This window comes from Nelusetta ayraudi, unplaced genomic scaffold (genome assembly GCF_046127955.1).
Source record: "Nelusetta ayraudi isolate G7.1 ecotype Tasmania unplaced genomic scaffold, CSIRO-AGI_Nayr_v1 ptg000028l, whole genome shotgun sequence".
NCBI classification, from domain to species: Eukaryota; Metazoa; Chordata; class Actinopteri; order Tetraodontiformes; family Monacanthidae; genus Nelusetta; species Nelusetta ayraudi.
Genome location: NW_027466078.1, coordinates 3177797 through 3197500, shown reverse-complemented (window position 1 = coordinate 3197500; position 19704 = coordinate 3177797). Strand labels below are relative to the sequence as shown.

At 45.6% G+C, this 19704-nt stretch overlaps 4 protein-coding genes and 1 long non-coding RNA gene across 23 annotated transcripts in view; 1 reads left to right on the top strand and 4 right to left on the bottom strand.

Annotated features, from left to right (window-relative positions):
- pgap1 (post-GPI attachment to proteins inositol deacylase 1) overlaps nucleotides 1-5911 on the bottom strand; it is a 16411-nt gene extending 10500 nt beyond the window's left edge. Inside the window, exons 1-8 of the mRNA XM_076030550.1 lie at nucleotides 5607-5911; nucleotides 3570-3723; nucleotides 3269-3444; nucleotides 2169-2340; nucleotides 1602-1762; nucleotides 1154-1206; nucleotides 791-857; nucleotides 597-702 (exon numbers count right to left, since the gene is read on the bottom strand). Coding sequence (XP_075886665.1) covers nucleotides 597-702; nucleotides 791-857; nucleotides 1154-1206; nucleotides 1602-1762; nucleotides 2169-2340; nucleotides 3269-3444; nucleotides 3570-3723; nucleotides 5607-5738 — 1021 coding nt within the window. The 5' untranslated portion in view covers nucleotides 5739-5911. The remainder of the gene's footprint in view (nucleotides 1-596; nucleotides 703-790; nucleotides 858-1153; nucleotides 1207-1601; nucleotides 1763-2168; nucleotides 2341-3268; nucleotides 3445-3569; nucleotides 3724-5606) is intronic.
- Nucleotides 5912-6381: 470 nt separating this feature from the next.
- Nucleotides 6382-8462, bottom strand: maip1 (matrix AAA peptidase interacting protein 1). The gene is made up of 5 exons (XM_076030546.1): nucleotides 8125-8462; nucleotides 7536-7607; nucleotides 7297-7423; nucleotides 6992-7142; nucleotides 6382-6862 (listed from the first exon to the last, which is right to left on the bottom strand). The coding sequence occupies exons 1-5, from the start codon at nucleotides 8437-8439 to the stop codon at nucleotides 6784-6786; spliced, it is 744 nt and encodes a 247-aa protein (XP_075886661.1). The 5' UTR covers nucleotides 8440-8462; the 3' UTR covers nucleotides 6382-6783.
- Nucleotides 8463-8683: 221 nt separating this feature from the next.
- tyw5 (tRNA-yW synthesizing protein 5) lies at nucleotides 8684-11642 on the top strand. Of its 4 annotated transcripts, none has more exons than XM_076030542.1 (8): nucleotides 8684-8845; nucleotides 9046-9195; nucleotides 9272-9341; nucleotides 9429-9473; nucleotides 9547-9684; nucleotides 9789-9876; nucleotides 10020-10136; nucleotides 11224-11642. In XM_076030542.1, the coding sequence occupies exons 1-8, from the start codon at nucleotides 8724-8726 to the stop codon at nucleotides 11532-11534; spliced, it is 1041 nt and encodes a 346-aa protein (XP_075886657.1). In that variant the 5' UTR covers nucleotides 8684-8723; the 3' UTR covers nucleotides 11535-11642. The 4 variants fall into 4 exon arrangements, with proteins under 4 accessions (XP_075886657.1, XP_075886659.1, XP_075886660.1 ...); XM_076030543.1 differs by having other exon boundaries at nucleotides 8685-8845; nucleotides 9041-9195; XM_076030544.1 differs by lacking the exon at nucleotides 9272-9341.
- A 114-nt stretch (nucleotides 11643-11756) lies between these two features.
- Nucleotides 11757-19704, bottom strand: part of lrrfip1a (leucine rich repeat (in FLII) interacting protein 1a) — a 42409-nt gene continuing 34461 nt past the window's right edge. For 15 of the 16 annotated variants that reach the window (XM_076030532.1, XM_076030524.1, XM_076030525.1 and 12 more), the window contains one exon: nucleotides 15814-19311. In XM_076030532.1, coding sequence (XP_075886647.1) covers nucleotides 16517-19311 — 2795 coding nt within the window. In that variant the 3' untranslated portion in view covers nucleotides 15814-16516. Of the gene's footprint in view, nucleotides 13252-14502; nucleotides 14608-14717; nucleotides 14798-14890; nucleotides 15003-15366; nucleotides 15417-15813; nucleotides 19312-19704 lie in introns of those variants that run through there. The other variant, XM_076030540.1, reaches the window with a different exon arrangement.
- On the bottom strand, nucleotides 13302-14496 carry LOC142891139 (uncharacterized). Its single transcript, XR_012927177.1, has 2 exons — nucleotides 14230-14496; nucleotides 13302-14187 (listed from the first exon to the last, which is right to left on the bottom strand). It is a non-coding gene; the product is annotated as an uncharacterized LOC142891139 (long non-coding RNA).

Here is a 19704-nt window from a genome sequence, read left to right as displayed (position 1 = left end):
AGCCACCAGTGTAACTGCAGGCCAAACTGTTACAATGAGCCGCAAACCACAAAGAGTCTCCATCGAGCTGATTGACACTTCAGGCACACTAATGGATATGAAAAATTCAGCCAAATGTTACACTGGAAATTTGTAAAATTTGTAAAAATAAGCAATTTTACAGATACGAAATGACAATAAATAAGAGGGCAGGCTGATGAATGAGAAAACTGTGTGAGAAAGTTTTTGCGGCAACAATATTTTTGCACAATCATCCCAACACGTGAAAAGAGTGTTTTAAACAGAGTAAACAGAGGGCTGGAAGTTTTTTTTTTTTTAAATTATGATAGTAATTATTATTGCAGAGGTGCTTTGCTAGAGTCCAGGATAAAAAATATGGGTGCGAGACCTTGAAACGGCCGTCCATCCTGAATGAGTGAGGCTATTAAAAAGTTGAGCTGAACGGACGATAAGCAAAAGAGCAGAGCAGCAGAAAGACACAGAGGAATGCGTTCCATTCGCCGCCGGCTGTGCATGTGTTGACCTGACGCGGCCCTCAGCTCCTCTGAGGCTCACATCTGCAACCGCGGCTCCCCGCTAGCGCTTCCTTCTCTTACCTGAGATGAAAACGGAGTTGTCTTGAGCCTCTCCCAACATCCGGACAGGGTGTCGGATGAAGTGATGGTGCAACACAGACTTCTTCCTCTCCGGGTCGCCTATGAACTGATGACCACACGCGTGCGTCAATTACACAAACCACCCGGGGGTCAAATGGTCCGATTTGGTATTTTGCTCTCGTCGTGCTCCTGACCTGCCGGGTTTCAGGGTCGATGAGGTCAAAAAAGGCTCTGACCGTGGCGAGAACCAGCTCCTTGCACCTGCGGCACAAACACGGTGCTGATCAGTGACCGGCAACACAACACGTCTGACTGCATGGTGAAAAGGTGCACCGTTTAAACAAGGTTTCTTACCACACAAAAAAAAGAAAAAAAAAGAAAAAAAAAAGAAAAAAAAAAAAAGGAAAAAAGAAAAAAAAAGAAAAAACAGAAAAAAAAACAATAAAAAGATTTTTTTTTCTTACCACACAAAAAACCAAAAAAACAGAAAAAAAAGAAAAAAAGAAGAAAAAAGAAAAAACTGAAGAAAAAAAACAATAAAAAAAATGTTTTCTTACCACACAATAGACAGATGATCAGTAGAAACCCATGTCCTCGGAACGGCGGTTGCCTATAAGAAAAACAAGGTTGCATCAAAATATAATTGCGAAAGAAACGAAAAAACCTCAACCGGTGTGAAATTTTAAAACAAACATAATCATCATTTATACTTAAAAGGTACAAATGTACTTCTAGACATACAAAAACAATAATTATGAACATCTGTGATGCATGTCAGACTTTGCTCAGCCATCGAGGCTTTAAAATACAAAGAATTCATGCTTTAGAATTAAACAGGTTTTTTTTTTTTTTTTTTTTAAACTAGATGAACGAGCACTACTTTTGGGACGAATTGGGCTTTAAAATTTTGTTTTCCAAAAAAAGTTTTTATTCAAGCGCCACTCAATGGAAAAGTCCTGAGCTCTTTACAATGATGCTGCGACACTTTGTCAAGAGCTTTCTTACCACCAGCGACAACTTGTTGGGGTCTCCTGGGGGGCACGGCAGGGAGGTCAGGCCGGAGCGCACTTGGTAGTCGCGGTAACCTCCCCCGACTGACACGACTGTGACGTTCCTCAGTCTGTGGGCCTGACTGACCCACCTCTGTCGCACCGTCGAATAGAAATCTACAGCGGGAGACGGGGAGAGTCAGACAGACGGGCCAACATTGATGTCTTCCTCCAGATAGAACTGTGAACCTCTCTATACGAACCCAAACAAGTTTTGCTTCCAACACTGAATATTGATGGAGCAAAGCCTAATACTGTACACGAAAAAAAAAGTAATACTCATACTTTTTCCCATGGGCTGGTAATAGATTTAAAAAGAAAAGAAAAAGAAAAATAATTAAGTAATAATAATATCCTTCAATGAACGCCCTGTCCTGATGGCTGCGCCAAAATACCGGCAGAGCATTCTGGGATTTGTAGTAGTAATACAATTACACTGCAGGCCAAATTTAGCCTGCGGGCCAGAGTTTGACACCCATGAGTGAAAGTGTTGTGGGCGGAGCCCCTGGGAGGCTCCTCCTACCCAGCAGGAAGGGGTCCAGGGCCAGCACGGGGGCCAGGTGCGGCGAGGCCTGGGTGATGATGAGGTCCACCAGGTTGGGGTTGAAGCGGGGCAGAGTGTACAGAGCTCGGGCCACCACCCCTCCCATGGAGTGGCCCACCAGCACCACACTCTGGGGGGGGGTCTTCAGGTGCTGGTGGAGGAGGAGACAGAAGAGAAGAGAGATGAGAGATTAAAACTGGGACAAACATAAGAATGTGTGTGTTTCTGTATATACATACGTACATATGTAAGCATGGATGTATCTATGATAAAAAAAAAAACATGCAGTGGGCAAAAATCAGAGTTTGTGAGATTTGCTTTTATTGTTTAACTTGGGCAACTGGTGTATTATTACCAAACTATCGCCCAAACTTGCACGTGTCACTATGGTTGTGTTAATATTATGTAAATAACTTGTAAATAATCCAACTGTCATAAGATGTAAAAAGCTTGTTTTTATTTTATCCCTCCAGAAATATTTCATTTTATTTCTAAAATAAAACTTTTCTTCTCTTTGCACTGTATTGTTGATTACGCAAATTTCACCAAAATGCGATTAATAAAGGCCTTCTCATACTAATTCTTCCGGAAGCGCATTTGCTGCCATTCAAGAAAAAAAACAAAAAAAACAGGGCTCAGCATCACGTTATAACGTGAAACTATCATGTTTTCACGTGATAATTTTCACGTTTTTACGTCAAACTATCACATTATAACATGACACTTTCACGTTAAAACGTGATAATCATCACGTAAAACGCGATACTTTCACGTTTTACGTGATGATTATCACGTTTTAACGTAAAAATTATCACTTAAAAACGTGAAACTATCACGTTATGACGTGATACTGAGCCCTGTTTTTTTTCTAGAATGGCAGGAATGCACTTCCCGTAAATTCTAATAATCGCAACTGTGAAACTTAAGAGCTACACAGCAGCTGTGACCAGCTTAAGACAGAGGATTCAACTGCTGATGTGACATGACGATGATATGATATCGTATGGCAATGAAGCCCCTGCAGTGCAACTGCGCTCCAGCGGAGGGCTGACGAGCGGTGCGACACCTTGAGGCCTGACCTTGTAGAGTCTCAGGATGGCCTTGATGCTCTCGTGCAGAAAGTGCGTCTGCCGCAGCAGACTGCCGCCGTACAGGGCCACCAGCTCCTCGTTGAAGTCCACCGTGAAGACGTTGAAGTGGACGCCGCCCTCCACGGTCTCGGCCTTCCTGAGGGCCACCGAGCCCAGCGAGCGAGCTTTGGCGAGCGGGAGGAGGAGGAGGAGGAGGAGGAAGGAAAAAAAAAGACAAAAGCGTCAACCACCCCGGTGATGACTGAAAGCCGGAGTGCCGTCTCTCCAAGCGAATCCGCCTTTCACGCACCTTGTTTGTAGCTGCCCGCGTTTCCAGGCAAGAAGAGAACGGGGGCGCCGGTGAGTTTCAGCGCTCGGGTCTCCTGCGCGTACACGCCCTCGCCATAGAGGTAGAGTCCGTAGGCTGGGTAGAGTCGCGCCACACGCCGGGGCAGCGCCACGCGCTGTCATCAGGCACCCACAGGAATGAGGAAGTCACAGTCAGCTTAACAAACATTCAAGCCCAGAGTCGCAATTGTAGAAGAAAAAAAAAATGAAAAGTAAAAATCAGAATAAAAAAAAAAAACAACCCAACAACATGCAAAATAACATTTATAAGAAGTATAAACTTTTCTGAAGCTCCCATCCATTTAAACTCCTCATAATTTAACCCACATACATATCCGCCTCCACTTTTACTAGTATATCCATCTAACAAATGAAACTATCCCTCCTCTTCCATATACTTATTTAGAAAGAATTGTTTGTACTTTAAAAAAAAAAATACACATTGAAGTTTGCGCGTTGCTTCAGATCTTGCTCCAACGCATTCCATAAAGTCACCCCACAGCTTGACATGCACATTCTTTTCAATGTTGTTCTTACTTTCTGTTTTTTTTATCAGAGAGAAATCCGCAAGGGGACTGACTAATCTTCTTTGATCTTCGTTTGTCACATTATACATTATTAGCGGCCCAAGGCTGCTGCGAGAAGGAGCGCCAGCACAGACCATTCCTGCCTGCAAGCCATCAGGCTCTGCAACTGCACCCAATACAATCATCTTGTTCACCACTTTACATTTCATAAACGTGCAATAAAACACAGATTGATCTTAGCATTACGTAGATAACAATTCAGCCGTTTGTGACGTGTAAACAGTCATTAACAGTTTTTTCCTTGCCGAGACAGTTAAATGCTTTTTTTTGTTGTATTTGTGACTTGAGGCTGGAAACTGAATTTCCTTTTGGGGATTAAAAAGTTGCTTGAATTGAATTACTCTACTAATATACTAATAATACTACTAAGACTAAGATTTTATTTTTATTTTATTTTCATTTCCTTTTGATTAACATAAATTTTCCTTCTCTTTGCACTACATTTTGTTTGCAGTAATTATGCAAATTTCCCCAATTTGGGATTAATCAAGGCATTCTATTGTGATCTTTTCTATTCCACATATACATTCTATGAGGTTTCATCACACTACCAGTGGAACCACATGTTATCATGCTTCTTTCTGGTGCAAAGGCGAATGCATCAGCTGACCACAGGTTTAACTCAACTCAGTCCAAAGCCAGTCAGGAGCAGAAAAGCAAAGCCTTGGCAGATGTTATTCGCTCATCTTTTTTGTCACCACGGTTGACAAGCTAGTAGTGGCTTTCCATTCCATCACAATTCACTCATAGACGCCTCCGCCTCTTTCTTTCTCCTTCAAGTAGGGCTGATTGGTCTGGTCATATTAAGACAGGCTGAAAATAGACTTCAGGAGCAGCAGCATCATCTGTTATTTTTCGCAAATAATGGTGTGAGGCACATCCAGCTGTGTCCCACCCCCAGCAGGTGCGGCCAGAGAACGGCCACACACACTTCCTTTTCATTTTGTTTTTGTTTAACACTGACCTACTGGCTTTTAACGCCTTGCATGACACCTTTATCTCTAAATAAAACCAATCTGCTTACTGACTATCTTTGCAGCTCTGCAACACGGCTAATAATATGTGTCAATCCCTCTCTCGTGTTCCGCAAATAGGAACACACCTCTCCTTTAAACCAGACGGAAGAGTGTGTTGCGAAAAATAAATACGGAAGCCGGGTTACGGAGGACCGTCACTTCGCTTTTAACGTTAGCAGGTGTCCGAAACTCACCAGTGTGATCTCGTTTGTCGGGAAACGTGAGTTCATATTCACATACAACGTTGGTTAATTCACTCCACGTTATTGTCAAAGGTTAGCATGAGAGCGGCCAGTGAGCTAGCAGCAGAGCGAGACAGCTGATTCGCCGCGCTACTAGCTAACCTGTGGAGTCAGTACTGGGGAGTTCTGTGGTGGAGACAGTCTGGATACTCACCCGATACTCTGGGTATTCAAACATGTAGGTCATGGTGCACCGGTTCTCTTCAAAGCCCGTCAGTAACTCCCGCAGGCCGACCGCCAAAAGCCCCAGTACGAACCCGTAAAAAGTCACAGTGGCGAGTTTCATGGCTCCAGGATGGACTCCGTTTCCCCCCCCACCTCACTCCGCCTCAGTTTACATGCGTCTCATCTCCGGGTTTCTACCATCCTGGAGACTCAGACAGCGCACAGCTAGCTATACGCGCCGACGGAGCCTGTCAATGAGGAAGAACCACAAACACACACACACGCGCACACACACCGGGGCGAGCAGCAGCATTTGATTGTCAGAACGATGGAGCAATAAAAACAAAAAAAAAAGGAGGGACGCGGGGCAATGGACCAATAGGAGAGCTGGAGGCAAGTTTAAGCGTCATTTTCTTGAAACATGGAAAAGGTAGTAAAAATGTCAGTAAAATCTTACTTTTGAAAAACGCAAACGCGACAACCATAACTTATGTTAACTTAGTTTAAAATTAATAATTGAATTTTTATTTTTCATTGAATTTTTTTTTTTTTAATGGGAGGAACAAAAATGATTGTTTTTGTCACACATAACCTTTACTGAAAACACCATATATGCGATTTTATCTTGGACGTGCTATTGTGAGCTGCCATGACTTTTGTACACACTTGTTCACACAGCGTAGTACACACCCTTTGTACAACCATTGGACAAGACACAGTATGTCGTTCAGGGGCCGATGACCCAAATTAACATGAAAACAACGTTGTCAAAAACATTTTTATTTTAACAAGTGAAATCGGTTAAAATAAACTGTAACTTAAATTAAATGAAATGTACTCTTGATTATGTTCTCCCCTAACCCTTATGCCTGAACAATATATTTTCAGTACATGGTTCACAAACATCTTAAAATTTCAGCAGTGATGTTGTAGTGGAAGATTAATAATTTGTCAACAAAATAATCCAAAAAATTTCACAGCGGACAGTTCTGGGCCTAATCTACAAAAACACATGTATTGGACGTCAACAAGTTTCCCACAGTGCTTTAATCCAACTTCCTGGAACCTTGTGAGACATTTTTTCTGCACGGAAAATAAACTATTTTTGTAGTTGTTGTTGTTGTTCTTGTTAAACTACATTCCACTGTTTCATATTAAGAAGCAGCTCAGTCCAATAGCTTGGAATGCTCTATCCTTGTGATGGTCCAGTCTGGAGCCACTCCCTGGGTAAACTCCCTTTGGAATCTACAAATATATATGTAAAGAAAAGAAAGAAAGAGAGAAAGAGAGAAAGAAAGGTCAGGACAAATACTTCAAATCACACAATGGTGTAGTTAATTCACGGACAAGGACTGGAAAGGGATTTGTACTGACTCGTAATTTGCACTCAGCAACCTTTTGGTTTCAGTCTCTGTCTCCCCACTGACGGCCACATGAAAAACACGAGTCCCCTCCAGGTCGTCTTCAGGGAGACGAGCGCTGGTCAGGTACCAGAACCGCATCAAAATACTGACAAACTTCCTCCCTAGAAAACACACAGTACACATAAATAGATAAATAGATGGATCTCTGCTCATTAGTAAGGAGGAGGCAGCTGCTGTGGATTAAATGGGTTATGAAACAGGACGGACAGACTTGGAGTGATTCTTGGGGGGGGTGAACAACAAACATATGCTGACCATCATCGTCATAGTAGATTCCTACATCGGCAGGAGTCGTGTGCATGATCTCGTCAGAGTCTGCGGAGAGAGCCTTCTTGTGACTTGATGGCAGTGAACCGCATTTGTCCTGGAGTTTTCCAATCAACTGCGAAGACATGTGACAATACAGGAATCTGTTGTGACAGTGACAGTTTGAGAGATCAAAAAAAAACAAAACAACAACAACATGGTGGATCATGAAGGTTCTTCATACTCACGTCTTTGGCCACAAGTCCTTCCAAGGCATCAAACTGACACTGTGACAAGAGTCTGGAAACATGGGAAAAGGCCTGCAAGAGTCAAGTATAGGGGATATGAGCCAATATTTACTTCAATTTTTTTTTAAAATGCAACTCATTCTGATCACCTTTGCAAATATTTTTGTTCCCTTCTCAACAGCCCCACTATCCATTTTGTTATTCTACCCATTTTTTTTTAATATTCTTGTACAAATAATACTTCCAACACCTCGACAGATCTTAAAACCTCCCTCTGTTAAAACGGTTTAGTCGCATAACGTAAAGGAGACAAAATCAATACAGTCTCAGAAAGCTGAAACCTCTCAAATGGTTTGTTTTCAGAACTCTACACACACAGTTTGTGAAAGGTGGAGCATGGAGACCAGGTTAAATGTGGATGTGCAATGTATGGAGATTCCACTGGCATACTGGGGATATCGAGGAGAAAACATTATTTTAGTGAATTTTACGTGATATCTGGCAACAACGTGCGAACAACCAGCAACACTGCTTGACTTGAATGCGTTAAATTCAAAGTGTCGCGTTTATCGGGCGACTTTTTACACACTTGTTTGGCTCCCTCCGTGAACTCCTCGATATTAAAGTCTTTGTCGAAGTACGCTCGGATCAGAAAGTAGTATATCCGAGTGCGGAACCACCTGAAGGGGTTCGGGATGCCAACCACCACCACCTTCTGGTTGGGTTTATTCCCGTCCCGTTCTGAACTGAACCGGCGCGCCGTCCCCGCCACCGCAGCAGGTGATGACAGAGGAAGTCGGCTTGTTCCGGACCGGCGCAGAAGACTGAGTCCATTCAGAAGCAAACGAGAAAGGCCAAATGTTGACTGAACTCGTAGACATCCTCTCAACATGGGTAGCGCCATCTTTGATTTTTTTTTTATTTATTTATTTCCCCATGTCGCTCCGGTCCGTCCTTTATGATCTTCCGGTAAGAAACAGGTAGGGTAAATTATAATTACAGGCCAGGCAGATTGAGGAAACGCCTCCGATATGGTGTGTTTTGTATTGATGTAAACAGGTTATCTATTCTGTGACCACCCACATACTAAAACTGTCTCACGTGAATTTTCACGGTAATTGCATTTTCCTGTTTCGCTGGGGAACACTAACAATGTGACACCCCACCACAGTGCACCGGTTTGTTTACATGGGAGCGACTGAGGAGTTTGATCCAGATAATAATGTACAATGGAGCTGCAGGAAAAAGAGAACGTGTCGATATTTACTGACGTGGAAAAGGAGATATTCCTCCGAGACATTTATCCAAAGGTAACATACATTCGTCACTTTATATATGTCTGCATTTGACGCTAGCTGTCAGTATGAGAGCCTCCCTCAAATCATGGAGGGACGAAACGTTTCCCAGAAACAAATACAGACGTTTTGGATTGTTTTGCAGTCACTGGGTCACATGACACGGACGCTGTTTTCAGTTGTGTATGTCCTCATGTCTTGACTCTCCAGCGCAGACCTGCGGTTCTGAGAGGTGTGGGGCTGGGGCCGTGCCTGGAGAAGTGGACGGTGGAATACCTCGGGCAAAAGGGAGGAAACAAGGAAGTCAAGATCCATGTGTCCACGATGCCGCAGATGGACTTCCTGCGCAAAAACTTTGCGTACAAGTGAGCTTGGACGGTCGCACTCATTGTGGAATCGCTTGTCAGCTCTCGGTCTCACCTCCACTTCCTGTCCTCACAGGACTCTTCCGTTTAACGAGTTTGTGAAAAGGGCGTCTGAAAGACAGCACTCTGACTTCTTTCTCTGCGAGGTGTAGATCATGACTAAATGACATTGTATACACGTTTAAAAACTGCCGTGCATCTCTGCTGACACAAGTTGCGGTGGTCTTTTCTAGAGCGAGAGTTACTACCTCCGATCACTGGGAGAGGACGTGCGAAAGGTATCAGGAAGTCTCTAAAGTAATTGATTTTCATAACTTTTTGTTCATAAAAAGCACTGTGCCTCTCTCACAGGAACCTGCTGATCTGACTAAACAGTTCCCAGACTTGGCCGAGGACTTTCACATCCCGCAGTTCTTCGCGGCTGATGAGTTTTTCTCCAGTGTCTTCCGCATCAGCTCCTGCGGTCTCCAGCTGTGGACGCACTACGATGTGGGCGCTTTGCTTTTGCTCAAGTGAATCGTCACACATCAATTGGCTTCGCTTTTAGCGATAGTTTTTTTTTACTGTAATTATCTGTCATGTTGGCCGTAAAGGTGATGGACAACCTGCTGGCTCAGGTGACCGGCAGGAAGAGGGTGGTCCTCTACAGTCCCCAGGATGCATTGCACCTCTACTTGTCAGGCAAGTGCCTCTCAGTACACAGCATCCTGCTTCTGCTCTGAAGTTACTAAAATGTGTAACTTGCAGCCTTTGCTTCTGATGATTTTTGAAGCATTTCTTAAAAATGTAAAAATCTGACAGAAGTTTCGATGTAAATGAACCAGGTGACAAGTCTGAGGTGCTGGACATTGACTCCCCGGACCTTGAACGCTTTCCGGAGTTTGTGAAGGCCAGAAGATTTGAGTGTGTGCTGGAACCCGGAGATCTACTTTTTATTCCAGGTGACATTTAATTGGAGTGTTTCTTTCAGTTCAGCTTTTAAGTGAGTCTGTTGGATATATTTGACACATCTCTCGTGAACTCATTCAGTTGAAGGAGGGCCTTTCAAAGAATATCCTCGGAAGTCTATGGATTAAACCTGTCTGTCGCAAGTTGACCAATCACATTTTGACAGAGACGGGCACCTGTTGGTAACTATTGGGGTTTGAGGGTTCCTGTTGGTGCCAGGGGTAACATCTGAAATGCTACCACATTGAGGCAAATTAGTTGCTGGGTGGTCTTTAACCCAATACGTCGATTGCGATCTCCTGGTCAATTGCAACGTTAGTGTGGGTCGATCGCATCGCAAAAAAAAAAGAGAGAGGGGGAGAGAGAGCGAGAGAGAGAGAGAGAGACGTCAGCCTATCCTTCGTCTACCGCTGCTTCCCCACTCGCTGGCCTATGAAGTAGATCCTGGGAGCTGCTGATAGCAAAACTTTGGGCAGACGTTTTTAGTCGGCAACTGCTTTTGCACAGTGCTCGTGGAATCACTTGCTGTAAACCAAGTTAGATAGCGCGCCGTCACTGTTACTGCACGGCTGCGACACCTGTGTGTCCGACAGCTTGTTCTTCTCCCTTCTTATACATTTCTCACACACACACACACACACACACACACACACACCAATTATGCAAAAAAAAAAAAAATACTGAAAAACGTCCGAACATAAACATACTTTTATCAAATCAAACCTAGGCAGTTATAACCTTTTAAACCACGAGTTTGCTGTGCAATGATAAGCATACATGCACATGCAAACACATTTTATCCTATTTATTCCTATATTTATTTTCTTTCTTTATTTATTACTGCACTACAAATATGTTTATGACTTAATATGTTTTCCAATTTTATAGCAGGTGGATCATTTTTTGACTTTTGGACATTTTATAAGTAGCAAGCATGTTGAAAGAAAGTGTGTGTGAGGCCCCTGCTTAAAACTGTGGTCCGTCATGGTGGGTGTGCAGGCGATACAGCCGTCCTCTCAGGCTCATTGCTGTTTCTATGCTATGTGGGGGTTTAACGGGTGCGCTTGTTTCATCCAACAGCCCTGTGGTTCCGTAACACGCTGGCTCTGCAATTCGGCATCGGCGTCAATGTGTTTTGGCGCCACCTACCGGCCGACGGCTACGACAAGCGGGACCCCTACGGCAACAAGGACCCCGTGGCGGCCACCAGAGCCCTACAGGCGCTAGAGAGGGCGCTCCACACCCTCGACCAACTCCCCGCCGAATACCGGGACTTCTACGGCCGCCGCATGATTCAGCGAATCCAAGAGCGGACATTGTGTGACGGTCTGAGCAGCCGGGAGGAGTCCGAGAACTTGTTAGCCAGCAGGCAGCTCACCAAACCAGGATGAGTTTTTCCTGAGCTGCAGACAAAGCATGACGCAATTTACTGCGACTGATGTTTTTTTTTTTGTTTTTTGTTTGTCTTGGAACAACAAAGATACACAACTTTCTGATGAGACTGTTTTGCAAATTGGTTCCAATCACAGAAACTGTGATTGATTAGATAAAAAAAAAAAAAAAAAAAATCTATTATTTAAAAAAACAACAAAAAAAAAACACGCATGCAGACATATGAATGAAACTTTTTATTGCACAAAGAACACAGTTCTTTCGTTTCCTTTACAAATGTCTTAAAGCTTTTGTAAACGGTGAAGCAGCATCTCCCCAGTGTGTCTCGCCAACAACGCATTGAGTCCCTGTTGTCACATTTCTTCCTAACAATGAGTTGTGCAGTGTGTGTGTGCATGAAGTGGTGAAGCAGAGAGGAGCTCGGCCAATGGGATGGCTCCTAGTGTGACCTCAATGGTGGCTTTTTTTTTTTTCCAAGAAGCTGCGTGAAGTGATAAAGAGGCAATGTGGAATAATTTAAATATATCGTGTGTCCACTATACAGCCTGCTGCAATCTTTGGTTGAAGTTCTTTTAGCTTGTTCGGTAGCGGCGCTATAGTGGGCTGAGAGTGTGGCCGTAGGTCAGCACGCTAACTATTGGTTATTTTTGACAACACTGAAGCTTGAACCACCTTCAAATCTAAATTCTGGCAGAGTCCTACAAGATGAAGAAGCAGCAGCTGATGAACGTCTCATTCATGGTGTGTGTGTGTGTGTGTGTGTGTGTGTCTGTGTGTTTTGCTTGTCTCACTCTTCAGAAAGTGTGTGCGATAACACCGGGAGCAGGACATCAACCCTTTGTGATGTCATAACAGCTACTGATACAACTCCCAAGTTACTGACCACACCCCCAAGTGTCCCTTTAGTAGAGGGCCAAATAAGCTTCTTTTCTGGAGATGAAGAAAGGTTTACGGCTGGGGTCCCCAAAGTGACGCCCGCGGGCAACAGAAAGCCCCCTCTGGACCACACGAGTCGCCCCACCGCAGGCCTGTTCTTAAAAAAAATAGCAATTTGTTGAGCTGGCTATTTGAATCATCTGAGACTGCTCTGCTGGAGTCTGGGGATCAGAAAATGAAGATCAGACAATGGACAAAATGTATGGGACCTTTAAAAATCAACAAACTTTTCCATTTTCCCCAAGGGGGGGCAGCTCGGGTTTGAATGCAACTGTAGAAAAGTTCAGTGGGGAGAATGAAAAAAAAAAAAAACAAGAAAAAAAAACAACCAACTCACTCATTCACACTGCGGGCCCGTCTGCTCACTAGTAAAAAGGCAGGCAAGAGTCTGGACACGAGGCAGCAGGAAGACGACAGTGCAGCGCTTCTCCTCTAGGGGGCAACACATACTCAACCATTCAAGCACGACCATGGGGTCCTCACATCGTCTGTGAATCCTGTCTTTGATGTCGGCGTGAAGAATCCTCGTAGGAAACAAATAAATGGCACGTTGCTTTTTTTTTCTTCCCCCCCCCCCACTCTCTTTTTTTTTTTCTCCCTTTGTATCTGATCCATTTTCTCAACTCAGCCGCTGACAGGTTGCATCCGAGTGATGGGCAGACACACGGGCTCCTAGGGGGTCTGCACCATGCCGCGGCTGGACTTGATCTTCTCCAGCCTCTTGGAGAGGTGGCTGTTGTTGGACTCCAGCTCGTCCACCTTGTCCAGCGCTGAGCGCAGCTGCCGGGCCAAAGCAAGAGACGTCAATGAACACCAGAATATTTGAAATGAATGAATGAATGAATTAATTAATAATGAAGATAAATACAATGAACTTTCATTAATAATGAAGTCGAGTGAATCCATATACAAAAAAAAAAAAAAAAAAAATTACAAACAAGAGCAAGAAGTGACAGTCAATTGTGCAGAGGCAGGGATTAGCGAGGTTTTAAGAACCATTTGTGCAAAATGAAAGAACGTCATCTGTCACACAGTGGGGAAGAGCTATACAATATGACATATAATAGTTATTATATATGATGGCCTGTATTGCGCCGAGAATCTTAAGTCTCCAAGTGTATCATGTGTGTATCTCCAGTTTATTCTCGTGCAGTCGCCAACATTTACCCACACGCTGCGTGTGCACTGCGCCGTCCAGTGCAGAACTGGATGTTTCAGCAGGATGACGACAAACCACCACCCCCCAAAAAAAACATCCAGAGTACAAGAAGTACAAAAATTCCATTTTCTTGTTTTGCCAATCCTTTTGAAAATCAAACCAAAAATATTTCATGCAAATAATTGAAATTTAGAACATTTTCAAGGGTGGCCAAAACTTTTTTTTTTTCCACTATTGTAAACGATACAGTGCCTACAGTGCCTCCCAATGGTGGGTACAAATAGCTGTGAATCAGTGTGGCCTGGATCGCTATGTAGAATGTTTTCTATTTTCAGTCGTGTTCATCAGGGGAAAACCATGAGGTAAATGGAGGCCCCCCCCCAAAAAAAGTCAGTAGTTAGTTTTGGTGCAAGTTGACTTGTCGCACATGTTTTCAGTGGAACCACAAGTGGATTGCAATGTGTCTGTGAAGGTCATCGGTGGTCAAGGTCATTGTGGCACTTGAAGATTAAGTGGAGGCAACTGGATTGGTTTTTGACATCTTGGAAGACGTTCCGCTTCTCCTCTGAGCGGCTCCTTCAGTTCTGAAAACACTTTACCGGACACTTTAACCACCAAGGTGGAGCAGAGGAGTTGGGGGTGCTCCTCCACGAAAGGCGTGGGTTCATAATAAAGGTGTTACGCATCGTTGAGATAGCAAAGCCAGTCCGGTTACCTCAACTTAATCTTCACGTGCAATTGATTAAAAGATTTCAAGATGGATGCCGTTGTTCAGGGGTTTCCAACATAAAAATCTTGCAGACAGTTATTTCTGCGCTATTTTTAGAAGCTTCGATTTCATGAACTGGTTTCTGATGCGAGGAAAACGCCACCTCTCGCTGCAGTTTGCGCTTCTCTGCCTTCAGCTCGTCCTCCACCTTCTCGGCGTTCTCCGATGCCGACTTGTAACGCGACACCTGACCTTCGAGTCGGGTCACCTGCGTGTGCAAAGCAAACAGAGTCGTGTGACATGAGGGGTTTAAGTCAATATGTCATTTTTGTTGGGATTTGTTTATGTGTTTATTAGTGTAACTCTTCTTGAGCATACGTTTTGTTCCAGCGCGGTGATCTCCTGCTCCCCCTTCACCAGTTTGAACTTCAGGTCACTCACTTGCCTGTTTGAATCTCCTGTGAAGGCATACGCCATTTGTGACCTACTGTGACTACATCAAATGGAAAAACACAAGCACTCCTCGGGCTTGGTTGCGCAGGGTTACTCACTCTGGAGTTCTACCGCGTTTGGTTCAGTGCCATTCTCCAGAATTTCACCATCCGGATTCTCCGTTCCATTCCGCTGGGTCTTCTGATCCAACTGGGACTTTAGCTTCTTGACCTGAAGACAAAGACCTAACATGTCACTCACTGGCTCTCTTGAATAAGATGCTCAAGTGTAATAAAAAAAAAAGAAAAAGAAAAAAGATTCTGCTATTTTATCAGACATATATATAAGAAATTTATTTTACACTTTTGTAAATATATTTACAGGCAGTATGATAAGCTTTTACCGATATAAATCTGGCCAAAATTTTACAGACTGAACCTTTAAAACTCAAATGACACTACACAGCAATATAGAGAAATGTGCTGTTTTCTTCTGTTCTAATTGTCTTCCATGGCAAGGGGTGGAATTCTTCACCTGAACTCCATCAGAGCCTCCACTGACATAGCAAAACAGTAAAACCCCGTCAGTGACCCACCTGCTCAATCATCTTTTCACGCTCATCCACCAACTTCCTCAGGCGGATCTCTAAAAAGGGCGAAGTTGAAAGGTTGACACTTTTTGGAAATGCAGCAACAGTTAAAATCACTTCTGTGTCCATTTTCTTGTTTTTCTTTCTTTTTTTTCTTTTTTTTTTAAAAGATAAAACACATGCATGCACATACCAGGGGGCGGGTGCGGTGCCCAGGTTGGGAGATGGTTGGGGAGGTGTAGGGAGCAGGGATCGGGGTGGGTGGGTGGGTGGATGGATGGTGCATACATGCAACGGAGCAGGCAGGCAGGCATCCGTTGGAGGACAGCGATGGAGTGTGAGGAAGGGTTAGCATGCATGGGCTGTGGAGGAGAAGGTCAACACGGGAGCAGCCGGGTGGGGCTACATTCACACCACAAGCTAGGGACAAAGGACACCTGGGAGAGGACACACTTTGACGTGACACTCCTCACTGTTAAAAACAGCAGGGGATTTATTTGCATTTCCACGAAGGACCGCCCTCGACTTTTTCATCAGCCATTACAGTACATTCAAAATAACCGTTGGGTCTCATCGCTTCTCTTCAGAGATGGGAATGTGCTGCAAGTCCACCTTGATTACACGGCTTTATTTCAAATCAACATCAAAAACCTTGTATAAAAGTGACCTTTTTCCAATTGTACACCAAATAAATTGACACGTGAATTTAAATAAAATTCTTTGGAACGATACACATTTTCCGTTAGCCATTAGCCAGAACAGATTATTACTTGTACGACGACAGCAGATAGACACTAAGTTATTGTACATTCTTGTCATCTGTCGCTTATAACAAATTGCTTCTGCACACCCGCGGTTAACAGAGAGAGCAACACCAACCAATCTAGCATATATTTTATATTTTCCATCCTCCCAACTTGACTGTAGCAGGAGAACGTTGTGCAATACCGCTTTAGAACGTGCAGCAGCTAAACATCACATGTGCAGTATCGGCTAAAGGCTAAACCTTCACACTAAATGGAATGTTGTATGTTTTTGGACATACAATGTGTATATTGAAATTTCAACATGCAACATAACGTAACCCTCATGGTCTAATTCTAAAATCTACGGACACCTCAACATTCCCATTGCCATGGAAAAAGCAGGTAAAAAGCTAAGACATCTTGCAGTCCTCTTTCCCCTTGGTTTTGCCTTTCTTGCTGTTCTTCTTCGAGTCTTTTCTAGCCTGCTGCTGCTGCTGCTGCGGCTCCTTTTCACCGGCCGCTCGCTCATCCTGAAGCTCGTGGTGCTTTGCGGCGCCTACGCCCTCCTCAACCGCTAAGATCTTTGTCGGGTTCCGGTCGGGTTCGCCACCAGTCGAAGGCCCCCCTTCGTCCACGGCTGGCTGTTCGTCCGCTGCAGGTGCCTCCTTTTGGGGATTTCCAGACACGTTCTCGTCGCCGGCAGGCGCAGCAGCCGTCTGCTGAGAGTCCGTTTGGCCGCTCGGGTCGACGGCCTCCTCGCCGCGACTTCCCACGACTTCTGGTTGCGCATTCTCGTTGGACTCAGAGTCGCTCTCGTCCAGAACTGAGTCGCGATCGCCGCATTTGTCCGACTGGGCCTGCCCTCCTTCCTCGTTGTCCTCCAGCCTGCACTTTGCCGCGACGGCCGCCTCCACGTCTAGGTCGTCGAAATCAAACGACTGACCTTCGTCGTCTTCGTCGTCGACCTCGGACACTTGCGGATTTGGACTCAGGTCTTCCGGCGTGCCGTCGGTGGACTCGACGCGTTGGCGATTCCCCGGCTCCTCGTCTTCTGCTTCTTCCGATTGGCGTTCAGCGAAAGCGCCAGCTTCGGCGGATCCGCCTGGGGCTCCTGACATGTCGGCCATCCTGGTTCCTTCGCTGTCAGGGGGGACCACAGCGGCCGATTCAACGTCATCGTCGTTAACCTCCCGAGTCCGGCTCATCGCGTCGTCCGTTTCAGCGACCAAGTCTGGACTCGTCACGTGGTCCGATACATCGGCGTTGGCCGTTGAGGGTGCAGCTAAACTTTCATCTCCGTCATCTGCTCCTTCCTTCCCTGCGACGGCTTCTCGCTCTAATTCATCGCCATCTTGGCCGACTGAAACCGCCACATCTGCATTTGCGTCTGGTTGCATTGCTGTGAGCGTCTCTAACGGAGCCCATGAACCAGACGGATCCTCTGTGGAGGACTCGGACGGGGATTTGTCGTCCCCGCCGGTCTCGGGTGCAGGAGGAACTTCGGCACTCGCAGCCTGCGTTCCGTCCTCAAGGTTTTCCTCCAGTTTGGCTTCACCACTTCCTGGTTCTGTCTCATTAGAGAGAGTCCTAGAGACGGCACTCCCGTTGGTCATTAGGACGTCTGTTTGGTCCCCGGGGTTGTCGGGGCTTGATGTGTCGTCTCTGACCTCTCTGGCGTTGTCGATGTTGGGATTGCAAGACCCGGGATCGTCTGGGGGCGCGGGAATGAATGAAGTTCCTGGTTCTGAACTGTCTGTTTCCAGACTCTGTTCCTCGTCAGGGTGACCCAATCCAGACTCTTCAGACGCCTCGTCACCAGAGTGATTTCCTGTAGTTCCTGCCGCTTCTTCCGCTCCTCCAGTACCCGAACTCCGTACCTCCAGAACGACGCTGCGTTCCGCTGGAATATCTTGGGGAGCCACGGTGTGAGAAACAGTGTCAGCCGTCCGCTCAGGCTCTCCCACTTCGGCTGCCGCCGCCGCCAACGTGTCTGTTTCTGAATTGACTTCCTCGTCTCCTTCCTCGGTCACTTGGACCGTGGTCGGTTCTTTGAGAGTTTCACTGAGGGTAAAGGTCTCGGCGGTCTCGGCTACCTCCACCTCGTCAATCTTTTCACTTTCCGCCCCTTTGTCCTCATCTCGTCCGTCCGTTCCGTGCTCTGTGTGAACTTCCTCAGGCATCTCGTCGTGGGAAAGGCTTTCGGTCACTTTCACGGATTCTTCTTCAACCACGATGGCCGTCTCTGAAGTTTGTTCCTCGCCGTGCTCACTCGTTGCGTAATCTGGTTTTGGGTCTGCCGCAGTTTCACTCTGAACAGCAGGCTCGGTGGATTTTACTCCTCCTTCTGGGTCTCCAGGCTCGCTTTGCTGTGGGCTCATTTTGCCATCAACTTCATCTGTCCTGGACTCGACGAGGACTTCCATTGCAGGCACGTCATCCGCTGCAGTCAAGTGACTCACCCTTTCATACTGTTCTGCGGTTTCATCTTCGTTTTTGTCTTTTTCCGTATCCTCGTTAGCTTTCCCTTTCTTTTTGCCTTTCCTCTTCTTTCTCTTCTTTTTCCCTGAAGAGGGCGTGACCTGCGACTGAGATTCAGTTGACACTGCCTCCACCTCGTTGGTCTCCACCTCCACCTCCACCTCCTCGTCGTTCTCGGGCTCCTGTTGGAGCTCAGTATTTGCCATTTCCGAGGCCGAATCATTAGGCAAACTCTTTGGGAACTCTTGGCTGTTGTCTTGCAGCTGAAGAGCCGGCTCTTCACTTCTTGAATTACTATTTTCAAAACTTTGCTGGTTGCTGTGTAGCTCCGCGGAGACGTGATGCAACTCTCCCTCGTCATTCGTTAGCGCGTCAATGCTGCTGCTGTGATTTTCAGTCTCTCCTGAATCCGATTCTAAGGCATTTTTCTCACAACTTATAACACATTCTGGAATCTGCGGCTCGCAGCAGTCTATATCTACGGCTGCTGTGATCGCATGTTCACATGTCACATCATCATTTCTGTCATTGGTGGGGCCACTTTCTTCAACGCTGTCTGCTTCTCCAGCGAAGCACGTCTGCGGTTCTCCATTCGGCACCTCGTCTCGCGGCGTCTCCAGCGCGTCCGCCGCGGCAACGCTATCAGAGCTCAGACGCATCTCTCTTGGCTGTTCCAGAGTCAGCTCTTCCTTCCCTCTACTCTTCAACTGAGCTGCCTCTGTGCCGCCTGAGAGATCATGGAAAGCACATTGTGATGGAAGAGCCACTCAAAGGGGGAGATCTTAAACTTCAAAAAAAAAAAAAAAAAAAGATGTTCAGCACAGATGCCCTTCATCATTCAAGCGAGTGCAAAGGCAGAAGTCGGGCTACCTCACGAGTCCCGACTGATTCACCCAGAAAGGGAAGCAAAGAAAACAAGACGACCAAGAGGGGCCCAAGAATGGGAGGAGGAGGAGGAGGTAGGAGGCACGCTGATGCCAAGATCTTAAGTCGCAGGAGAAGAAGTGAAAGAAGAGGATTGAAGCCGGCAAATCAAACATCTGCAGCATAAAGAGTTGAATAAACATTCTCTCAAAACACTGAAGTTTACAGACCACCAGTCCTACAGGGACCGGTCGGC

Excerpts from the sequence above, each read along its gene's own strand:
- maip1 (XM_076030546.1), bottom strand. The coding sequence starts at position 8,439 with ATGGCGCTACCCATGTTGAGAGGATGTCTACGAGTTCAGTCAACATTT. Across the intron at positions 7,424-7,535 it reads AAGGACTTGTGGCCAAAGAC|TTGATTGGAAAACTCCAGGA; the intron begins GTGAGTATGAAG and ends ATGTCTTCGCAG. Across the intron at positions 6,863-6,991 it reads TTGCTGAGTGCAAATTACGA|ATTCCAAAGGGAGTTTACCC; the intron begins GTCAGTACAAAT and ends ATATATTTGTAG.
- tyw5 (XM_076030542.1), top strand. The coding sequence starts at position 8,724 with ATGGGAGCGACTGAGGAGTTTGATCCAGATAATAATGTACAATGGAGC. Across the intron at positions 9,877-10,019 it reads ATTGCACCTCTACTTGTCAG|GTGACAAGTCTGAGGTGCTG; the intron begins GCAAGTGCCTCT and ends TAAATGAACCAG. Across the intron at positions 10,137-11,223 it reads AGATCTACTTTTTATTCCAG|CCCTGTGGTTCCGTAACACG; the intron begins GTGACATTTAAT and ends TTCATCCAACAG.